The 13,769-nt window shown below is 46.8% G+C and overlaps 1 protein-coding gene across 2 annotated transcripts in view; it reads right to left on the bottom strand.

Annotated features, from left to right (window-relative positions):
* Positions 1 to 13,769, bottom strand: part of SRPK1 (SRSF protein kinase 1) — a 32,519-nt gene that overhangs the window by 18,083 nt on the left and 667 nt on the right. Inside the window, exons 1-2 of one of the 2 annotated variants that reach the window (XM_064472256.1) lie at positions 9,238 to 9,398; positions 9,072 to 9,132 (exon numbers count right to left, since the gene is read on the bottom strand). In XM_064472256.1, the coding sequence (XP_064328326.1) occupies positions 9,072 to 9,132; positions 9,238 to 9,331 (155 nt within the window). In that variant the 5' untranslated portion in view covers positions 9,332 to 9,398. Of the gene's footprint in view, positions 1 to 9,071; positions 9,133 to 9,237; positions 9,399 to 13,769 lie in introns of those variants that run through there. The other variant, XM_064472255.1, reaches the window with a different exon arrangement.

Genomic DNA, 13,769 nt, shown 5'->3' with positions numbered 1-13,769 from the left:
GCATCGTACACGACACACCCTGTAGTCTGCATCCGAGTCTGTCCTGGGGACCCAAAAGCATTTCACTTCTATATTATAATCTATTATACCAACTAATATGACAACCAGCCGTATTCAGGTCACATACGTTTCTACAGTGCCACTTCCTTTATCAAATCACCTCCAAAACACATCTCATTCCTTTGCCTTTCTGTGAAAATTCACTCGATGTTATTACATCCCACCACCTTCTTCCCCCAAAGTGACCATGTCAGCTGCAGACACGAATTAAGGGAGACTTAATGAATGCAGAATATGTATTAATACCAAAGAAAAACTGATACACAAAACAACCACCCTCATCTGTCTGCTTTGCTCATGCAGACAGGACTCAAAGGCACACAAGGCTGCTAAAGACAACAGAAAAATCCATACTCGGTATTTAAGAGATGACAGCTGAAACAGAGGTCAGCAATACTGCAAAATGCAGATAAAATACATAAAGAGCCTATAAAAAAGTTAACAGTTTGCACATTAAAAATCAAGTGTTCTAGGGTACTTTTTTTTTTATATAGCCACCTCTGTTCTACCTAAGAACACCCTGATCGCCTTTTACTTTTGCTCCCATAATGTGCTAATTAATCATCAGAATTAACTGGATTTGCAGGGTCTCACTACAACTACATAGCAGTATTTTACTTAAGGAAAACAATGTGGAACAGCAACGTGAATGCAAAATGCTATATCTCTTACAGAATCCATGTGAATCCACATATAGAGACCCTCCCAAAAGTCCTTATTCTCTGGGGAACGCCTGAAGAACTGCAAATTCACAAGACAAAAAAAAAAAAAATCGAAGAGGGTAACCTACCTGCATGAAGCACGGCCTCCCATTGATAAAGATATTCCTGAAGACAGGCCAATAGTTTTCGAAAGAGCCATTAAAAATCAGATGCCACACTGTTTGGGAAGCAGGGGGACATCAACGGCAGGCAGAGGGGCTGGTTCTTCTCGAACGCAGCAAAGCTTTGTGCAAGAGTGAGGGAGAAGAGGGATTTGCCTCCACCACCTAGCTGCAGATGCACAGCACTGCATTGCAGGTAAAGGGCCTTGCAGCAAGGCTGGGGGCTGCTCTCAGATGATCCTCCTGCAAATTCAGTCATGTTAGGGGTTCAGCATAACTAGATTCATCGCATTCTCTTGATGTTTACCTGTCTCAGTCTTCCCTCTAATGAAATTAGAAATTCAGTCAGATACCTAGCTTCTTCTTCCTGAACAAGCCGGTTTTATTTGCCTATTCAATAGTCCACTGGATTCAAAGCTGGGATGAAGACAACGATCATGGTAATTGCCGACAGACCAATCCTTTTGATACAGAAATGCCAGCATAATCACACAGGAGAGAAAGGGCGTTCAAAGTAAAAATGAATTTTCTGAAGCAATTCCAAACCTCCCCATCCAGAGTTACAAGAAAAACTTATCCTTTATGCTTAAAAGTAACAAAAAAGCAAAAGGAGTCAAATCTTCTTTAAAAAGGTGAACTGAGTATTTTTCACAGCAGCAGGCACTTAACATCGTCCTCCCATGACACAGAAGAATTACCAGCCATTTCCTGTGCCTGTTTATCCTGCTGGTTTATGTAAGTGGTAGGGGAAACAAGTCAGCAACAATGTGACATAGCAAGTAATAATTTAGAGATTTTTCTCTGCTATGGAGTGAAGCACGCTCTGAAGCTGGCTCTGCAGTTTTAAACCAAGAGGTTTCAAGAAAAATTGGATTAATCTGTGTATCTAAAACATTTTCACCCTAAAAGCTCACTGAAGTTTGAACGCCCTTTTATCAGTTTAGGGTTGCCAAACCTCTTCATATTAGGGGAGGTGCTAACAACATGCAAAATTTTCCACCATAGACAAGATTTTGCTCCACGTTCAGTGACTATATCACCACACAACTCTGCTCACCTCTGCAGTGCATAGCAGGGATGGTAACAGTTATTTGCAGGAACTAAGATTTCAGTCACTCATTTGGTTCCTTACAGGTGGTGTTCAAAGCCACTTTTACAGTCTCTTGCCAGTCTCCCATAGAATTGCTTATCTGGTCCACACACAAAAAATAAGGTAAAACACCAATTAAGCAGCCTCAATCACACAACGTGTGTTCTTACAGATTTGAACTGAGGAAGATCCAACAGCATCAGGAAGATGAGAAGATGGGAGGCGACAGTCATGCCTGTTAGTACAGACAGTGCAGTGAAAAAGCAGCGTTCTTTGTGCTGCAGAGCAGCCCCAGCACGGGCTCCTTCGCTGTTCTCTACAGATGACTAGTCAAGCCATCAGCCAAGTCTCCACGTGCAACTTCACCGTCAAAACTCAGAACTTGTTTTCTTCACCCCAATAACTTACATGACAAAATGTTTGGGAGAGAGGTGTTTGGTGGTTCTATATTTAAGAGCATTAACAGCAGCTTCTTCAAAACTATTTTGTACAGGAAATAACTATTTTTTTTCCTTGTCCCCAAAACTGCAGAAATACTGCCCGTGCTACCTATCTACCTGCTCTGAACAGACAGAAAAGCAGAGCCCTTCCACCTACAAGCAAGGAAGGCAGCATATATTTAATCCAAAACACTTTTGTCACACCTATTATCCTTATACACAGACCAACAAAAAAGATACTCTCCTTACTCCTCTTCACCTCAGCTTCCCATTCCCTTGATATTTGCAGGATGACGCCAGCCTGCAGGCAGCCGAAGACAACTGCTTTCCTAAATGATTTTTAAGCCGCCTGCAGCACAATCTTTATAAACACTGTCATTCCTTATTTGTGAGCTCAAATTACACACATGAAACATCCCCAGACAGAATTCAATTCACTGAACACAAGACTAATGACGAAGCCAGCTCATGCTGTAGGAGATGCAGATAAGAGTACTATAACCCACTCCGGGACTCTTGCCGCAGGAAGCGCTGCTTTCCACCTCAACTATCCAGCCAACCATTTCCAAGGCTGTACACCCACCGCCACGAGATCTCGCTGCAAGTGCTGTTAAGGATTCCTTGTTTTCATTTGGGGAAGAGGAGAGAGAGAGAGAAAAAAGCTCCATATGGCATGGTGAAAACCCAGGATTTAAAAGTCTCTCTCCCATTTTCACAGCCGTGCATCAAGACCATGTCTCTTTAAGGGAAGTACGCTTGCCAGACTGCATCTCATTACTAGTCCTCAGCGCGCCTGCAATTTCAAGATCATGTTAAGGCACATCTAGTCAGAATGACTGCTCCTGGTGCCAGCCTCCGACATGCTTACATGCAGATCTGCTGCAAATCCAGCGTTCGATACACACTCTAAATGTTTAGACCCCAACCTTCAGTACGACTTCTGGTCTGAAATTATAAAAGTGTGTGTTTTCCTGCTTGTATGCACTTTACCTTTCTGCTCAAGTAACCTAGAAGTATTTGGGGGAATTATAAATCATAGATTGTGGGGAACTTACTAGTCTATAATCCACATTATTTTGTGATTATTGCAATTCTCTCCTGCATCCCTATTTTTCCTGAATAAAGAGCTGGTATTTTCTGCCAGTAGGGCAGATCCGCAACACTTGCTGCTGGAGGGCAGCTGTCCCAGGGCTACCAGAACACCACTTCTGAGAACTTAGGAGGTCTGGAGATGGTTCAACATTTAGTTTTTTAAGAAGGGCGCTCAGAGGCACACCAAGACACACTTTTGTTTAGTGGATCTGTGGGAGTTCAGTTTGAAGATAAGTGATCATAAATGCCACATGAGAACAGTACTAAGGCGCAAATAACAGAGGCAATCAAGTTTCTTGCTCCCCAAATCCACTCACCCACACAAGCACTTAACGAGCTGTTTGTAGAACCGTCTGCTATTCCAGCTATTGCAAACCAAGCGACTTCCATGGAAACCAGCAGATCTTCAGTCGTGTCCTGTCTGATAATCACTTCTGTATTTGAATGAAAAAATCCTGTGGGCGATGCATCCTGACTACCTTAAACGTATGTTCAAAACACTTGGGAAAGATGTAGCCCTGGTGTTAATTATGAAAGACAAGTGAGGAAAACATAATCCAAGATCGTGATCCCAGGCAAAGTTTTGAATAAGGAAGTTGAAGAACCTGAGAGGGCTGTCAGAACTCCTCAAAGACAGCAGGGAATCGATACAAGCCAGATGTGCAATAACAAACTGGAAAGTATCAGGCTCCCCTAGGAACTTTCTGCTCCCCAGACTGCCTAGGTGGAAAAACTACCAACTTCCTCGCCTCTCTTCATAGCAATTCTATTGAGAAGGAATAAAGTGGTGAGGCTTCACCACATGTCAAGAATCTGGCCAGAAAATTACAGGTAACTGTTAACAGGCTTCTTGAAAATACTGAATATTGCATGCACTTGGGAAGAGGGAGAGGAAGCAAGACAGCGGTACCGTACCAACTCAGCTCTGCCGCTCCCTCACTCAAGGAGAAGAGGGAGCCAAAGGAACTACTGAAAATATCTCCCACTTGGTAGAGCCTACAAGAAAGGATTAAACAAATTCACCAGGGCACGCAGAATTAGAAGAAAGTACTTTAGATCACGCACATTTTTCAGAACAAGCCACATACTGTAACTGCACGGCTGCCGCTGCCTTTGTAGTTATTCATGCTTAAAGAAACAAAATGCTCTGCTTTGAGGCACAATCGGTTCAACACCCCTTACGCAGAACTGCTGGGTTTGTGCATGAGTAGGCCACCCTTTCCTGACACATAAGAGACACTGCTGAAGCAAGGCACCGGACTTGATGAAGCAGTATTATCACCTGGGCCTGCCAGTGAAACACCCATCATCTACACATCATACAGACCTGTAGCCCAGTTCCAGAAATAGGCTTATTTTCTTCATTTCAGAGAAAATAAGCTATAATACAGAACTATTTGTTCAGCTTCTGGTCTGTTTCTCTAATTGCTTCAAATCTGGATGGGTTTTTTAGCCTAGTTTTTAAACTCTGGGTCTTAATCTCAGCAGTAACCTAGAGAGTAATTTTTTCCTAGGACAAAGGGAACAGTTTGAGCTTCTAAGGGTTGCCAACACACAGCATAGACAGAAAAATGCCACAGTACTTTACCGGCAATTATGGTCTAACAGTCACAAGTGCCTGATTCCATTACAAATTACCAGAGTTACTGGTAAAGTACATCTATATTTGTATTTTAGTTCAAAATCAAAGCCTGTATTTTCAAACAGAAGAACAGTTTTGAGGTAAATACCAGATCTTCCTCACATATCAGGCTTCGCATAGTGCAACAGTCTCACAGCACAGGAAATTAATCTCTTCAAAATGAAACCACACAGATGGCATGTTCCAGCATCATTTTAGCCAGGAATGGGTGTTCTGTCCGCACTAGAGCTAACTCAAAGCAACAACCCCCTCCAAACAACACGCGGAGCCTTCAGAAATCAATCTTGTAATCTTGTGTTAGGCTGCACTGCTTCCTAAGGAGGCACTACCTCACCTCACGGAGGCATTACAAGTACACGTGGCCTGGTCTGCGCTACAGGACCTGCAAAGCAAGAAGCAGCCACCTCGTGGTGGGTGAAAGGCTGAACTGTTGGGACACCCATGGCTCCTTCCTCCTGCCAAGTTCCCGGGCATCCCCATCCAACACGGCTCACGGAACACCAGAAGACAGGAATTCTGTTTTCAGTTCCCTAGAAGTCATAGGAGGAAAACTAGCAAAAGAACTGTTCCCAGGAAAGCACTGTGCAGCTCCCCCACCTTCCTATAGACCAGTGCAAATATTACACCCAACACATCTGTCTACCAATGCCGAACTCCAAAGACATTAGTAACCACTTCAAAGAACTGCAAAAAGTCTGTGTTTTTGACAACTGGGCAAAAATAACTGCCTGAATGCACCTCGCCAGATACAGCTGCCTGAAGAGTTTACAGTCTGAGTTACTAAAGCTTTAGTAAGAAAAAATGCTTGTAAGCCTACAAGCTCCTTTTTTGAAGACAGGCTTTTTTGAGTGCCTTTGGGAATCAACTGACTGTTAGTGCCCAAGATGTTCACACCTCGTGAAATGATAAAATTAATACATCACATATTTCCCAGATAGCTTTCAGCAAAGCTGTTTTTTGGCAGCAAGACACACTGCAGTAGCCTACGTACCAAACTCCCTGTGCTTTATTAGCAACTAAGGCTTTGACGTGCGTATTTCCTGACATAGTCTTAATATTAAGGAAAAGGCCAAGGAGAAGCTTGCCTCTCATTTTCTAAAAATAATTTAGATTAAAGCAATGTTAATTCTAATTCATTGCCTTTTTGATGCAAAAGACAGAGATAAGCAGAAACCAAAATCAATGCTTCACTCAAGGCCACAGAGCAACCCAATGATAGTCAACATTAGAACTCAGGATCTCCCTGTATCTTGGCTTGTTTTTTGTTCCTCCACGGCATTCAGCGGTCACTCTCCGACCTTCCTCCTCAATTCTCAGGGAAATAGGAGCCAGGCAAAAGTACACAGCCACAATATTCTTCCAACCCCACAATGGCGGATGCAAGACCGACAAGCAGGGTAGGCAAGTAGAAGCTTCCTAAGCAAAGATTTGAGACAGCTCATTTAATGATTCCTCCAGATAATCAGAAGATTTGGGGTAGTTTTACTTGAGTGGGAAGACACAGGTATCTCATCTTCCTATTACCAAGATACTCTCCCTGCTCTCTTTCTGCAGAAGAGTGTGTTAGGATAAATGCACTCACTCCTTCATTGGTATCAAATAACACTTTTAAGACGGGATGGATGAGAAGAAATAGGAAGATCCTGAATTTGCAGAAAATTAAGAACTGGGTTGATTTTCCCATTAAAAAAAAAATCTCATATATGGAACCATAGATAGTATTTACAAGGGTTTTCTGTAAATAACCAGCTTAAGCTGGTCTTGTCTGAACTTAAAGAGCAGCAATTTTAACTACCAAATGATGAAAACAGCAGTAACTTTCCAGTTTTGGACTATACACAGTCCATTTTTATTATTTCAACCTTTCCAAGTGGAGTTTTTTTCTGTTTTTAGCCAAGTTGGGTTGACAAGGAAACTTAAAGCAGGTGTAGTTAATCTCTAAAGTGAAAGATATTTTGAATTGCTTTAAATCCCTTCAGAACATTCTCTGCATTTTTATACTTACCTATAATAAGATAATTCCTAATACTTATGTAACCTTTTAAAATCCATTGCTTCATGCTTTTCACTTACCTTCATATAGAAAAAGTTACATGTGTGTGATCTAACAAACTACCATGGAACATTAGATGTTAAAAGGGCATTCCATGTGGTTTCAAGTTTAGATTTCATGGAAAAAGTCTTACAACAACCCAGTTAAGCTTATTTTAGAAGATTTAACTAGAGCAGCTTTGTATTTAAATAGCATAAATGTCACGGAACTGTACCTAAAGTTAGAGGCTGACACTGGGTTCTTTTTGTTGTACAATGTAAAGCATAAAGTACATGCAAATGTCTTTAATTTCTGAGGCAGGATCTAATAAACCTTTGATAGCAGAAAACAGAGCTGAAGCATGTAGTTTAAGAAGATCAACACTGCATTTTACAAGTAGTATGGTTCTCCACTCAAATCCATGTTAGTGGCAAAACCACGAGCTGAACAGCAGTGTAGTTAGCCTGTTCTGGCTACATGGTTAAAAAGGCTTTAAAAAAAAACCCACAACAAACATGCCAGCACTGAAAGTTACCATTCAGCAACCTCAGAATTTACACAGAAGTCAGTCTTTCCAACTGCAACTGTGGACTCTATTGGCAGAGTCAGTATTGTTTGTCTGCAGCTGGACAAGGAAAAAAAAAAAAAGAGTAACTCATATAGAATTAAACAATGGATTATTCATTCAGAAATTAGGATGCAGATAACACTGCAGAAAGAGGAGAGCCCTTCAAAAATTGCCCTAACACTATCTTCAAGAAATATGTACAAAATAGCATGGAAACATAATGCGCATCTCCCAAGGAGTTTAGTTAATGCTCTTCACCCCTCAGAAGCCCCATCTCAAAACAACCGAATCTTTGCTGGAAACAACCAGAATATTTTTTAAAAGCCCTGTGATTTGTCTGAGGAAGTGACTAAGAAAGCACTACTCTAGGCCTAAAGAAAAACCCCTCCAACTCCCACCCCAAAGCCTTACTTACTGAATACCTTTGGTTCCTAAACACCAGCGAGTACAAAACCTCCTGAGGTACCAGGGATTTTACAGAAATAAGCAGTGTTTTACTGAGCACAGAGCTCTAGGATTTACACCACCTTTCACAAGAAAGGAATACACGAGCAGCCCTGAATGTAGTACTTAACGCAGTCTGGTGGGAGCCATTGTTTAGTATTTACTTGAGATCCTTTCATTTTTTTAATATCTGCATCCAAAAGTTCACCACATATAAAGACTTGTGAAATTCCTGTGGTAGGAGAGAAGCCACATGAGAGCATCAAAGTTAGAGGAAGAAGTAAACAACACATCACAGCGTTTTAATGGCAAAATTAAAATTAAAAAAAAAAAAGTGGGGGCCGGGGGATGAGAGTCAAGAGAGGCTGGCTCCTAAAGGCAGCTCTGGAGGCTCCAGAGAGGGGAGGGGAGGCTGGATGGCCCAGCGGGCACAGCCGGGGCCCAGGGAAGGAGCCTGCAAGGACAGAGCACGGCGTGAAGCGGGGAAGCACGGCTGCAGCTCCATCCTCCCGCTTCGGGCCAGGGGCACGGCACGGAGAGCCTCCTCACACACCGAGGCAGCTCCGCTCCCCCGTCCGCAGCCCGCCAAAGAAACCACGGCGAAAAACCGTGAAATCCTGAGAAAAACCAGCCCCGACGGAACCCGCCGCCCCGGGCCACCAGCCTACGCCGCCAAACGTGCCTTCAATTAAACTCGCGTTAAAAACCCGTCTAGCCTGAAGGGTTTGCAGGCTCCTCCGCCCCAGGAGAGCCCGAGTGCCCGCAGGGCTCGGCAGCCCCTTCCCGGCGGGTAACAAAGAGGCGGCGGTGCCGGCGGGAGGCAGTGCCGGGGCCCGGCGGCGGGAGCTGCCGCCTGAGGGGAGCCGGGGGCCGTACTTACTTCCTCTGGGCCTTGTCCTTCTTGGCTTTGGTCCGCTTCTTTCGGGCCTGCAGAGCCAGCACTGAGGGGGAGAGAGGGGGAGAGGCGTGAGGGGCGGCAGGCCGGGGCGGGGGGGCGGCCCGGGGAAGGTTGGGGGGGTGGGGGGGGGAAGCCGCACGGCGCTCACCTTTCCGCTCCATGGCCGCCAGAGCCGGGCACCCCGGGAGCCCCGCGCGCATGCGCCCTGCGCCCGCCCCCTGCGCCACGCCGGGCCGGAGCATGCGCAGCCCGCGCACCCTCGCGCGCCACCCCGCGGCTTCCGTCCTGCGCTCGCTGGAGCCGCTGGAGCTCGGGCTGCGGCGAGAAGCACCGCCCCCTTCGCCCCAGCCCCACCCCTGCCCACCCAGCGGGGGGCGGTGCTTCTCGCGCCTCCGGCAGCGGCAGGGCGGGGGTTTTGCGCAGGCGCGGCCCCGGCGTCCTCAAGTGGAGCGCCGCGGTTATGACGGCAGCGCCCGCGGCTGTGACGTTCGCGCCGCGCGTGGGACGGCCGTTCGGGCAGACACCGTGCTTCGCCCGTTCCCCGGCCCCGCCACGGAGAGTAAGAGCGCCGAGCTAGAACCGCACGTGTGATGTCACACGTCACGGCGGACGCACGCTCCCGAGGGATTTTTTACGGCACGAGTTACGTGGCCCGCAAAGGCGCCGGTCGCGCCCCGTCGGGGGCGGCTCGGGCGGAGGGGGCGCCTCGGTGGGCGCCGGCCTTTGCCCCCCTTCACCCGCCCGCCGCGACGCGTGAGGCTGCGCCTTGCACGGATGTGCCAGGCGGCTGCGCTGGGCCGAGCGAGAGGCCCCTCGCTGCAACCTGAGAGTCTTAATATTAGCTTATTTAATAATTACCATTTTAAAAATGCAACTTTTCGGCTCCTGGGCCGTTCAGGCATTCCCCTGTAAGCACTGAAGGGTTTTAAGGCGGTTCTAGATCCACCTTAGAACTTCTGCAGGTTCTGTTCCCATCTGCCGTTTTGTGTAACGCTATTTTACTCCTAAAAACGTCTCGCAGCTCTGTTACAAGCACATTATATGTTCTGTCGGGTTTCCACCGGGGATGCCGGCAGAGGGAGTCGCGGCCGTCAGCTGCGACCGGAGTGTGAGCCGTATCTGCTCAGCTTGTGATCTCTAGGACACGGGCATTCAAAGCGTGCCCGGAGCAGGGCCCCTGGGCATCACACTGTAAATATTGTCATGGAAAGGCAGGTTTCTGTCTGTGAAAATCCTTTTTGTAACTGGTAGCTGTCGCCCTGTTATCACAAACGCGAGGTGTGTATAGCACATCTGTCCTCCTGCAAAGAGCTGCAAGTGAGAAACTGCAGCACAAATTTTCGTGATGATAATGCAACAGAGAGGGGCAAATTGTGCAAGTCCAAGGTCCTGGTCCTGCACCTGGGCTGGGGCCACCCCCGCTACCAACCCAGGCTGGGGGATGGAGGGATGGGGAGCAGCCCTGCGGAGGAAGACTTGGGGGTGCTGGGGGATGAAAAGCTGGACAGGAGCCAACAATGTGCTCTTGCGGCCCAGAAGCTGGCCGTGCCCTGGGCTGCATCCCCGGCAGCGCAGGCAGCAGGGCAAGGGAGGGGGTCCTGCCCCCCTGCCCCGCTCTGTGAGACCCCCCCGCAGCGCCGCCTCCAGCTCGGGGCCCCTCAGCGCGGGACAGACACAGGGCTGCTGGAGCGGGGCCAGAGGGGGCACAGAAATGCTCCGAGGGCTGGAGCCCCTCTGCTGCGGGGCCGGGCTGGGAGAGCTGGGGGTGTTCAGCCTGGAGAAGAGAAGGCTGCGGGGACACCTCATTGCAGCCTTCCAGTGCTTAAAGGGGACTATAGGAAGGATGGGGGTGACCTCTTTAGCAAGGGCTGCTGTGACAGGACAAGGGATGATGGTTTTAAACTAAAGGAGGAGAGATTTAGACTGGATATAAGGAAGAAATTTTTTACAATGAGGGTGGTGAAACCCTGGAACAGGCTGCCCAGAGAGGTTGTGGAGGCCCCATCCCTAGAGACATTGAAGGCCAGGCTGGACGGGGCTCTGAGCAACCTGATATAGTTGAAGATGTCCCTGCTCACTGCAGGGGCGCTGGACTTGATGGCCTCTAAAGGTCCCTTCCAACCCAAACCATTCTGTGATTCTATGATTCTATGAAATTTCAGCCTTTGCACAACCACTGCATTCAAGGTGGCGTTGAGCTGAAAGCCCTCAAGCACGATGGAGTCGCCCCTGCCTCTATTGCACAGCAACTTCCTACCTCAAAGAAGTCACAATGTAAACATACCGCAGAACCTATTATAATCTCAATTTATAGGCAGCCTATGTGCCATCCCACACTTGTAACAAACAACTTGTGCAGTTGGCTCTAGCAAGGTGTGTGCTCACACGTGCCATGACTACCACTCTGTTTCATACTTCCGCTGGCCTAGGCCAGGTTTCTCCATGTGAGGACATCAAAGACGCCACACGGCCCGATTTGGAAAGCCACACAGCGAAGCAAGCGTGCAGAGAGGTATCACAGTCCCTTGAACAGCAGCTGCCACCACGGTCTGAATGAGGAGCCTCACGCAGAGATCTCCTACAGAAGCAAGATATTACTGACCATCTTCGCTCCTGCCGAGTTTCTTCCCAGACTCTTCTAATTTGGGGTAGAAAAACGCAGGCTGGGGTAGCATGCTCAAAGGGCTGCTGAGCCAGGCCTAAGCCAAGACACATCTTTCCACAACCAGCTTGGCACTAATTTTTAAAGCAGAATAAATGCCCCCGAACTACGGTCATACGTAACTGGTTTATCTGGTCCTTCCTCATAGCTTCCTGCGCAGTGTGACACACCATGGCGCATTGCCCCAAGAACTGCTTCTGCCACACTCTGCATGACTCCCAAGGTTCCTCCTTTATGTCTTCTGCAGCCACTTATGCACCACAATAACGTGCTAATAAAACGACAACAGGGTTGGGGATGGTTATATACACTTTGCACCGTCTGCAATGATAATGTGCATGTCTGGGGATCTGTATCCTCCAACTCGGTGCAGTGGGAGAGCTGCCTGGGTTACTGCAGCATGCCCTGCTAGGAGGACATCACGGCATCGCACTAGCTGGGAAGGATGTTAAAAAGTTGCTGTGTGCACAAAACAACTCTAGTTGTTGCAACTAGGTCAGGTGAGAACGTCAAGCTGCCTACAAGCACACGATTACACACAGGCCTTTGAACTCTGACTTCTGTGGCTTTTTAGAGGTATAGGTGGAGTCCTTGGCCATAAAGTACGTGCTTTGTCACTTCACGGCCCGTGTCCTGGGATTTGTGCTTGGCTAAACCCAGAAGCCTTGTGTACATATGCGGGAGCTGAGTTATGGCACTGCATAGCTACAAGGGAAAGCAATCAGGATTGTCTGGACTTCCTCTCAGCAAGATATTTGTTTTGCAACATGAATACCCATAATTTGAACGCTAATGTACTGACGTCTGAGTTGTCTCCTGGTGCTCAACTCTGCAGAGTCATGGGGGTAGGAAGGAAAGATTCAGAACTTTGCGGAACAAGCCAGAAAAAAAAAAATCTCTTAAGTTTGCAATGGAGACTTTCGATGGTGCCAACAGCTAGGAATGCCATTTCGTCTTAAATCAAGGCTGCCGAAGGAGGGCCAGCAGAATCTGGAAATTAGGGCTTTTCATGGGTTTTGTATTACTCTGTTTTGAAGAGAGCTGAGAGGAGCTTGGCATGAAGCCACTGTCCAAAACAATGTAGGGAAGCATATGTGGTTTGAGAATTACTCAACACCATTTCAGCTTTCAGTTTTTCCTGTCTTTCAATCCAAAAGGTATGAGGGTTCCAAGACTCAGTTTCCTCCACGGTAAGCAACTCTACACAGTCATGTTCACTAAAATCCTTTACCATTGGAGTTTACACATGCAATACTGTGGCTTCCCTCTAGAAACTGCTTGGAAGCAAAAAGAATTTAAATGAAAAAATGACAAAAAAGATTAGAAGAACTCACGGGAATACACTACAGATAGTTTAATATTAATATTCCTATTAGCCATTGTATCATTGCTAAAATTTAGCAGCCAGGAGCAGCAGAGTTCAGAGGACCTATCCTGCTGTTACTGCACATCCGGAAACCACACAACGCCCAGCAGCAAAAGTTAGAGCTGTTGACATGTTAACAAATTTAGCCCAGAGCATGGGATCTGTACACAAAGCATCCATCATTCAAATCCAAGTTTTGCCCTAAAATAGGGTCTGAATGGTGTATATACGCGGTGGTGGCCACTTACACCTGCAGCTCTTCACGCTAGGCAGTTTGTGCCACGGGATAATCCACCAGAGGAGGGCATGAAGCCTTGCCATGTCTATTGCTGGTACAGTTACATGCTTCTGCTTCCAGCAGAATCCTAACTCACACCTCTGCCCTGATATTACTGCCTCAAACTCCATGGCTGATCTACAGAAAATATAACCAAGTTGATTTTTTCCCAAGTGCTAACTGTATCTATGTCTATAATTTTCCTGGCTCTTCAGAACAAAGTGAATACATTCCTCCATTCTTCACTGTTTCAGTAAAGGACTACAAAAACATGAAAAAATACTCTTTTTTTAACTGGGATTTAGTTCTGGTGGATTAGAAGGGGACTGAGGCAGAAATCATGGATGGACACCATGTTACATTAGTGCAGACAAC

This window comes from Phalacrocorax carbo, chromosome 23 (assembly GCF_963921805.1).
Source record: "Phalacrocorax carbo chromosome 23, bPhaCar2.1, whole genome shotgun sequence".
Taxonomy (NCBI): domain Eukaryota; kingdom Metazoa; phylum Chordata; class Aves; order Suliformes; family Phalacrocoracidae; genus Phalacrocorax; species Phalacrocorax carbo.
This window is presented reverse-complemented; position numbering and strand designations above follow the sequence as displayed.